The sequence below is a fragment of the Humulus lupulus genome, chromosome 2 (assembly GCF_963169125.1).
Source record: "Humulus lupulus chromosome 2, drHumLupu1.1, whole genome shotgun sequence".
Taxonomy (NCBI): Eukaryota; Viridiplantae; Streptophyta; class Magnoliopsida; order Rosales; family Cannabaceae; genus Humulus; species Humulus lupulus.
In genome coordinates, this window is record NC_084794.1 from 257197404 (window position 1) to 257207292 (window position 9889).

At 33.7% G+C, this 9889-nt stretch overlaps 1 protein-coding gene across 1 annotated transcript; it reads right to left on the reverse strand.

The window, feature by feature from the left end:
* Positions 1 to 614: 614 nt before the first annotated feature.
* On the reverse strand, positions 615 to 2867 carry LOC133815406 (uncharacterized). Its single transcript, XM_062248250.1, has one exon. It carries the CDS (start codon positions 2865 to 2867, stop codon positions 615 to 617), a length of 2253 nt encoding a protein of 750 aa, XP_062104234.1.
* Positions 2868 to 9889: the final 7022 nt, after the last annotated feature.

Here is a 9889-nt window from a genome sequence, read left to right on the forward strand (position 1 = left end):
CCGCAAGCGGAAAGCAGGTAAATGTCTCTTTTTGTATTTATTTTATTTTGTACTCCATTATGAATTACTTTACTAAATTGTTACTAATAATTACCAATATCTTTTTATTTGCAGTGGCGATTGTGGAATATATGCCATTGAATACGTGGAGCACCGAATGTTGGATCGGTCGTTTGAGAAAGTTAACGATGATAACATGCTCACCTTTAGACATAGGTGGTGTGTTGACTTATTTTACCAGAATGTATAATATTTACGACACTATTATATTTACGACACTATTATATTTTGTCAGATTAGTAAAATATGTTAGAAATCGTCTTTAATCGCTAATTTCGCTTTGAAAATCGCACATTGTCGCACATTTACATCGTCTGAAATCGCATTTATCGCACAAAATCGCAATGCTAATCGCAAAAACATCGCTAGCTATCGCAAAATTGGAAAAAAAAATCTACTTTGACCCTGTTAAAAATTCTACATGGTTCACACATTCTTGTATAAAAAAAAAGGTTAAAAAACTATAACAGCAACCAAGAATACAGCACAAAAATCCAGTCCAAAAATAAGTGCATTACAACTAATATAGATAAGTACACTAATAGAGAAAAGCTTCAAACTCGAGCTTTGCATGTAGCTCTGTTGTGCCCCGAACCACCGCAGTTAGTACAATGGCGAGGTTCCACAACCACTTGACCATTAGACGGGCGACGCTTCGTCGATCTTCTACCCGCATTGCTCTTCCTAGGCCAACCCACCGGTTTTTTATCCACTGGTACCCCGACTCTCATGTTCTTGATGTGTTCCGGTAGTACCCAATCATCCTCCTCGCCGACAACATTAATTGTTGCATTGTAGGTCTTCTTCCACGTGTCTTTTGTGTAGTACGGGGAGCTAAGTGCGTACAGGCTAGCATTCTGACTAATTGCTGCGGCACATGCATGAGGACAATGGATTTTTAGCAATTGGAACATTCCGCATGTGCATGTTCTCTCGACTAAGTCCACATCACCACCTCTCTGACCTTCAGGACCCGTACCAACGTTAAATAATTGTGCACCATTACGATAGACAGTCCTGAACCTACCATCTTCATGTTGTGCTTTTAAATCCTTCTCAAAAGTAGTTTCCAAAGGGGTAGTGCACTTACTTGCATTTTCGAGACGATCAACAAACCAATTTTGCAGTGTGAACCTGGTGAATTCAACCAAAGTAGTTATTGGATATTTCCTGAATTCTTCTGTCACGTTGTTGAAGCTTTCAGCGGCGTTGCTTGTCATTATGTTGTACCGATCGCTTGGAAAATAAGGACGAGCCCACTTTTCAAGCCCTATTTGCTTGACGTATGTAGCAATGGGAGGATCCATCCGTTTGAGCACCTCAAAATGTCTATCACATTCAGTCTTCGACCATGCGTAGGCTGCCAACCATATTTGCATGTTACATACATCAGTCTTGAACTTGAACGTGACATTCATAGTAATATGTTTAAAGCAAAAACAATGGCATGCTTCGGGGAAAACGACCTCGACAGCATGTTCAATGCTCTGATGCCTATCCGATACGAACACAAGGTTTTCAACCTCCCCAATGGCTTCCCTTAACTTCTGCAAGAAATACTTCCAAGAGTCGTGGTTCTCACTGTCGACAATTGCAAAGGCCATCGGAAACAATTGGTTGTTTGCATCGTACGCAACAGCAAGTAACATTGTGCCCCCATACTTTGTCTTCAAGAATGTTCCGTCAATACTAATCACAGGACGACAAAACTTAAATCCCCTCCTACAAGCATCCAGTGACCAAAAACAGTACTTGAACCGGTCGTCCTCTCTCACAATGTCAGTAATAGTACCTGGATTCTTCTGTTCCAGCATGTACAAGTAACCATATAACTTTGTATAAGATTCTGCTGGCGTTCCCCTCACATACGTAAGTGCCTTCTCTCTGCACCTCCAAGCCTTCTCATAACTAATCTTGATGCCATAATCCTTAAACATATCCCTCTGTATGTCTTTTGCCATGTACTTAGTTCCATCTGATGTGTACTTTTTCTTAATAATGTGGCCAATAACCCACGGTGCTGCTTGACGGTGATTAGAATTTCTAGAATCCAAGTTACATGTGTGTTCGCTGTGGAACACAGTAACCTCGAACATGTCACAACGTGCCTTCTTCCTCCCCCTTAATCTCCATTTACAATTTTGATCCTTGCAAGTAACGTACAACACATCAGTGCCAGACTTCCTCACCATCCACTCAAAATTCTTTTTCAGTGCATACCTTCCCACTACATTCTTAAACTCTTCCTTGTTTGTGTACAACTTGCCAAGATGTATCTCCCCTGAAGGCGTACCACTAAGAGATGTCGTATAGACATGATTTTCCTCTATGTCTTCCCTAGTCCACATAGGAGGTTTGAATTTGGTACAAACTTCAAATTCAGAAGCAGGAGTACTAATGGAAGGACCTGGCCGACTGTTACTAGTTCCTGGTGTTTGGTGATTCTCACTACGGGGGGGTCTTCTTTGTCGCTCTGCTTGGTTGCTTGGAGTTAGTTCCAACCTCAAGGGAGGTACCTGTACAGCTCCATCAACTTCCAGCTCCACATCATCATCCTCATCCAAATCTACCACAGGATCATCGTTGTAATAGGGACCATCGAACTTATCTAAATGATCAAATGCGATATCGACTTTGTGGTCATCTATATTATTAGGTAGTTGCTCATTCAAACCAACCCCCTGATCAGTTTCTGAGACAAAGGTCCCTACCACACTTCGAGCGGTTACAAATGGGGGAGTAGGCTCCAAATTCACATTCTTCTTCACCTTAGTCACAAATAGTGGCAGCAAGTTGTCCACACTCATTTTTGCCTTCATGCTAAAAAACACTCATAGTTGACTATCTTTCACTAAAACCTCCGGCGGAAACTTGGTGCCTTTCATGTACATGTAACAGACTTCTAATTTCAGTTCATACACCAAATGATCCACATCCAACTCTTCATACAAAACTTCACGCAACTTTTCCAGAGTAGTGTCAATGTCAAACATCAACGTCTTACTTGTTGGGGAATTGAATACCCAGTTGAAACCCTCGACAGCCCAAACACCATCATACAATACAGCCACAAATACAGTTGAATCTGTCACAAACAAAAAAAATTTAAATCGCCCACAAATCGCCCAAAAATCGCACTAAAATCGCCCAAAATACTCAGTTTTTGCCACACATATAACATCGCACAAAATCGCAATGGCATCGTTCAAATATCGCATAGTTTCATCCCTAACCTCTGACTTTGGTATAAATCGCACAAAATCGCAATTTATCGTTCAAAAATCGAAAAAAAAAAACGAAAAATCCAGAAAAAACGCAGAAAACGGAACATAGTCTACTTTCATTTCATAACACAAAATGGACAAAATACAACCAACAATGTGCAGATCCATACAGCTTATACTAAATATAACAAAAGCCAACAATATTTTGCATAAAAAACACTTACCCATTACTTTTGGGTGAGAAAAATGAATGCGGAGGTCGGTTGAGTGTGTGGGAGGTCCGGCTGAAGTCTGGCTGAGGTCGTGGTGGGTGGAGGTCCGGCTGACTGCAAGCCGTGGTGGTTTTCTTGGGTCTGAGAGAGAGAGAGAGAGAGCGAGAGAGAGAGAGAGAGAGAGAGAGAGTGAGAGAGAGAGAAAGGTGATTTTTTTGGGATGGAAAAGAAGAAGGGCATTTTTGGGATGGAAAAGAATTAAGAGAATAGTTACAAAATATATAATTAGATAGTTTAATTAAATAGCATGGGTTTAATTTTAGTCTAAAATGTCAAATTTCCCCAATTAAAAATAGGGTTTATATTTTTTTGGACCCTGTGTTTTGACAAATTACTTTTTAGACCCTATGTTTTGTAAAATGGTTAAAATAGAACTCTAAACCCGATTTTGTTCAATGTTTTCTCAACTAAAATCACATATAATTTACCAAACTAACAATTCAGAACAAAAATAAAATCATTCTGTTTAAAAACTGTGTTGTTATATTCAATTTTTTCTTCATCAAAATTGAGTTTAGAGTTCTATTTTAACTATTTTACAAAACATAGGGTCCAAAAAGTAATTTGTCAAAACGCAAGATCCAAACAAATAATGGAAAAAAACATTGGGTCAAAAAAATATAAACCCTTCAAAATATGGACTTGTGGCATCAATTTTCATCTCATGGCCGATTAGATACTATATTAATTCACATGCAAATGCGATATATTTGTATATTAAAGGAAATGTAATAAAAAAAAAATTAAATAAAGAAATGTAATCTAATTGCAACATCACCAGACATTCATTCACAAAAGAATCGCCAGCTATAAAGTCAACAATTAACTAAATATTAGTCACTGTATGAGTCCATAATTATGGATCATGACTTCTTTTTTTTGGATAAACTAAATCATATATCAAAGCACCCATAAAGCTTAGACTCCAATAGATTATCTTCGACAAACACATCTATATCCTCATAACATTTACTCTAGAAATTAAGCATTTTGGTACCTACCAAATAACTACCAAATAATGAAAAGAACTTCGGGGACTTTAAGAGTCTGATTGGTTCGCGATCAGAAAACTGTAATTTTAAAAAGTAAGATTCTGAAAATGAAAATTTGAATTTAGTGACTAAAAACATGTTTCTGAAAATGTGATTGGTTCAATATCAGTAAATTGTTTTTGAGTTTTAAAAAAATGAATCTGTGATTGGTATTAAATTTGAAAATATAACAGAAAATGAATATGTGATTGGAACAGCTGAATTTGAATATTATTTTAATTTTATATATTTTATATATATATATGTTGTATAATATTAAATTTTGATTTATCAATAGATTTAATTAAGTAAAATTTAATTATATTGATAAATTAAAATTTAATAATAATTATTGATTAAATTCATAACAATATTGCATTGTCATCTATAAAAATACCAGCACAGCTTATTTTTGAATTGTGCATAAATGTCATAAAATGTTCCATAAACACCTTATTACTAGTGGGAATATACTCAAGTCATAAAAATTGGCAAAAAAAAAATAAATAAATACAAGCAATGATACAAATGATAGGAGTGGAGAGAACAAACAAATCCTGATTTTGATTTTAAGTTTTTGGAGAAAAAATCACAAAACAGAGAAAACGCAAAATTGTTTTTTTCTAAATTACAACACAAAATTAGAATTCTGATTAGGATATAGTTTTAAAAAACAATCTACCAATCAAATATTTTGGTAGGTACCACAAATTTTAAGTTTTCAAAATCATAAAATCATTTCCAAATCAACTACCAATCACACCTTTAATAACTAAATTATTTTTACGATATAATTACATTCCGTTAACATTTTATGACAACCTAAGTAGCTGACGTTAAGTTTTATGTTATGTGCTAAGTAGATATATATCTCTTCTATATACAAGTGTGTAGATAACGAAAATTATTGGTTTTAGCAGTTTTTTATTTTTTTCACGAAAATTATTGGTTTTAGCAGTTTTTTATTTTTTTCCGTTAACTTTAACGGAATATTATTATATTTATCGGTAGATTCTAAATATGACTTAAACTTAAATAAAATTAATTAAACAAATTAAAATATGATATTTTTTAGATATTTTACAATGATAATTATTTAAAAATAATAAAATCATACATTTTATAACTTGAATAAAATCTAATTAAACTTAAACTTAATATTATATTAAAACATATAATATATTATCTTTTGTTGTCACTACCAAATTCAAAAATTAAAACAAACATAAACTTAAACAAAAATAAAAAAAATTAATTAATTGAAATAGGATATTTTTAAGATATTTTATGATAATTTAAATAATTAAATCATATTTATTTAAAAATAATAAAGACATACGTATCATTTTTTTTATCTTATAAATTTGTGTGATAATTTATTTTTTATCAAGTGATTTGAGTTTTTTTTCTTCATTGAATTCACCAAAGGACATTGCGACATACATTAGAAACTAAAATTAGTTGATGCATGGATACTACTGTCTACACTATGAGTTTTTTTATTTTTATTTTATTTCTATTAATAATTTCTTTTAAATATTATTGTATTTTATATATATGTCATGTAGCCATGCAAATATATATTTATATGGAAGACTTCTCAATAGTTACTACTCATAGATGGGTACTAACAATTATGATGATGTGGTAACATAGTAACTTGATATAGCAAGTCACCAACAGGTAAATATTTTTTTTCTACATTAATTTTTAATTTAGTTTTTTTTTTTTGCGATAATTAATGTTGTTTCCAACCAATGAGAGACACTAGCTATATTTAGAAATTGATTTGAAAAATGAAAAGTTTACAATATTATATTTTCATAATAAATACACGTTTTTCATCATGTAACCCTTCTAAAAATTTGAAAAAATCAAAATTTATTTTTAGAAATATTAATTAACAACTATAAATATGGATCATTGATCTTAATCCAATAGTTAATATTAAAGTAACCATCCATGGGTATAATTCATTATATTATATATATCACAATTTTGATTGGTCCACACATCATTTTTTATATTTAAAAAAATCATTGAAATATTAAACTATTATAAAATCATTTAAAATCTAATAAAACATTATAAATTTTTTAGAATTCTTTTTTAAATATTAAGAAAATTAAAAACCACATATTAAAAAATTAAAATTTAATTTAAAAAAAAATATAATAACTAAAAGTCTAAAACTTATTTTTCCTTTTATTTCTTTTCATTTCCCTCTTTCTCTATCTTCCTTGATGCTTCACCTTCGCTTTTCTTCATCTGGGCAGGATTAGAAGAGCACACATGGGCATCGAACGGAGGAGAATGGAAAGAGGCGCATATCTAAGATTTGGGCAAGAAAGGAGGAGGAAAAATCTGAGCTTGGACGGGGTTGGAGAAGATGTGGATGCAGCATAGTGACAAATCAGCAAAGGGGATAACGAAGAGTTGTACAAATGATAGGGGATTTACGAAGTGAAGCTCTATTGTGAAATCACGCTCAAATTTAGGGCCTTTTTCTGATTATGTAATGATGATGAGGGAAATCCAGATCTGAAGGCAATGTGCATGGGTTGGAGAAGAGAAGACGTCAGAGACTCGGATAGCATCGTGAAGGGCCAGTACTACAAAAAAGGTCATTCGTGATAGTTCTCAACTGCCAAAATTGATTTTCTAAGTCAGTTTTAAAAGTGACACGGAATCCCATGACGCAAACCTGCTTAGCATTTGCGTCAGTGGACAACATCACAAACGTAGCATTGTGGCACTTCTCCACTGACGCAAATGCTTCTAGTGCCTAGCTATCACAAATGTTACGTTTGTGATAGTTGGGCACTGACGCGGTTATGCCTCCAATATTCAAAATTCGCGAAGATACTTGAAGGATATTCCGATGCAAGTTGGATATCGAGTGTGGGAGATAATCTTTCTATATCTGGTTGGGTGTTTATGCTCGGAGGAGGAGCGGTTTCTTGGGGTTCCAAGAAACAAACATGTATTTCACAATCAACCATGGATGCTGAGTTTATAGCTATTCTAGCAGCAACTGGCAAAGATGACGAGTGGCTTAGAGATCTCATGTTGGATATCTCGATTACCGCGGATGAGGTATCAATGGTCTTGATACATTGTGATTGTTAAGCCACATTAGCTAGAGCTTATAATGGCATATATAATGGGAAGTCTAGAAACATAAGTCTAAGACATGAATATGTGAGACAATTGATAAAAGATGGAATCATATCGATCTCATATTTGAAGACAAGTGAGAACATAGTGGATCCATTTACAAAACCTCTTGCAAAGAGGTTAGTAAGTTCCACTTTAAAAGGGATGTGGGACTGAAACTCCTAGAATAATATATTCATCAATGATGGTAACCCAACTGGAAACTTGCATACAACAAGGGCAAGAGTTCAATGGGTAAGAACGAGTCATTGAGTGAATTGTTTCAACACTAACATAGTCTTGAGTTCCATCCAAGGATGGTTAGTGTTGGTTGCTACCAACTGAGGGATAAGCCCGAGGCTTTTATTGAAGTTCAGTTGTGTGCAATAAGCTTCTCTAAAGGTAGTAAAGATGATGTAAGAACATTACCTATGTGAACTTAGAGGTTGTGCCACCTCTCATGGGAGTTGGAGTTTCCCCCTGGAAAGTTCATAAATGGATGAGCACAAAGCCATGAAAAGTGCTAAGCACGATAGTGGGAAAATAAATAGTCAAGTTGAGTTATGTGAGGTGTTACCAGTCTTATCATTAAGGAGTATTTGATTCAATTTTTAAGACACCAATGACTTTGATAAGGCTTTGTAATACTTTCACTAAGGTAAAGTTTAAATCGAAAGATATTTAATTGTATGCACCAAAATTGTTAAGCTTGGAATAGATGATTATATTTAACCAAGTAGAATAATGTTGAGATTGGTTAAATATAATGGTGAATATGTTTACACATCGAGGTACAAAACACTTAAACAATTTTTACTTAAGTTGAAGTGAAAACATGAGATTGTGTAGTAGGCATCTAAAAGTATCTTTTATGGGTCTAAAGTTATATGATGAGGTATCTAAACATTCTCTAAAAGTTTGGAGGTATTTGGAGACTTTTTGGGATCATGCTTGGGGTGGTTTTGCAGAGGCATATGTGTTGCGTCGCCTATGAGAGGCGACGCATCGTCTAGAATTTTCTGGGAGACAAAACACCTAGCAGTCGATGCATCACCGCTACAGACCGTACAGTTACATGACTTAGCTCTAAATGATGTGTTTAAAAGCTCTAATCCTATTGGTTAGACTTAATGACAGTGCCTTGACTATAAATAAGGGTTATTATTAGAGTTGAAAAGCATTGATCACACTTTTCATCTCTCTCTCTAAACTTTCTTTCTCTCTCTAACTCTCAAAGACCATAAGTTTTCTCCAAGAAATTCACCAAGCATTGTTTGACTGGCATGAGTTTCAAGGCTTGTTAAATCCTAAATCTCATTCTACTTGGTTGAAACTTCAAGAAATAAGGGAATGCTTGGAATAGAGATTTTGGATAACAATATTCTTATTGTGTATAAGCCTTAGAAGTTCCCCAAGTTTGAAGATTCAAGTTGCTAAATACAAAAGGTTGTATCTCTCTAACCATAATCTTGTATTTGTGTCATTCTATTGTGTTTATGTTGTTAGTATTGATGATTAAATGTTTCTAAGTTCATCATATATTCATTTAATTACTTAATCTTTTTCAAGATTTGCATTCATATCATGAATATAGTTCTTTATTGATTAAGATTTGCAGTCATACATTAAATAAGATTCATGATTAGCATCTAGGGTTTGTAATATTGAAATATTTCTATTATGCATTGTTGATTAAGAAAGTGTAAAGCCATAAATTCCCAACATTTTGTTTGTCATAGGAAGGACTCAGTTGCAGGACAATCTTTTGGAGTTTGATTTGGCATCCTTTATGCTTGGATTTACTTCTTCACTTTTGGTCAAAGAAATTTCATGTTCCCACTAGTACTCTAGCTAGGCTAGCTTCTTTAGATGCTCATCTTTATATTTATTAATGTTATTTTTTAAAGGATAATATCATTTAGTATTGTTGTTGATCTATCCTACGTCTTCTGCAACTATTTGTTTTCGTTAATAATAAATCTCAGTATTTTTCTTTTACGAGATTATTAATTTTTCATGATTGATGTGGTTTTTATGAGTATTACTATTTGCCACCTTAAGGTGCTCCTTAACATACTTGGTTTTTAATATGAATGTCAAGTTTTAAAATAACTGTCTTTCTATAGCAAGATTGCCCCCATCAAAT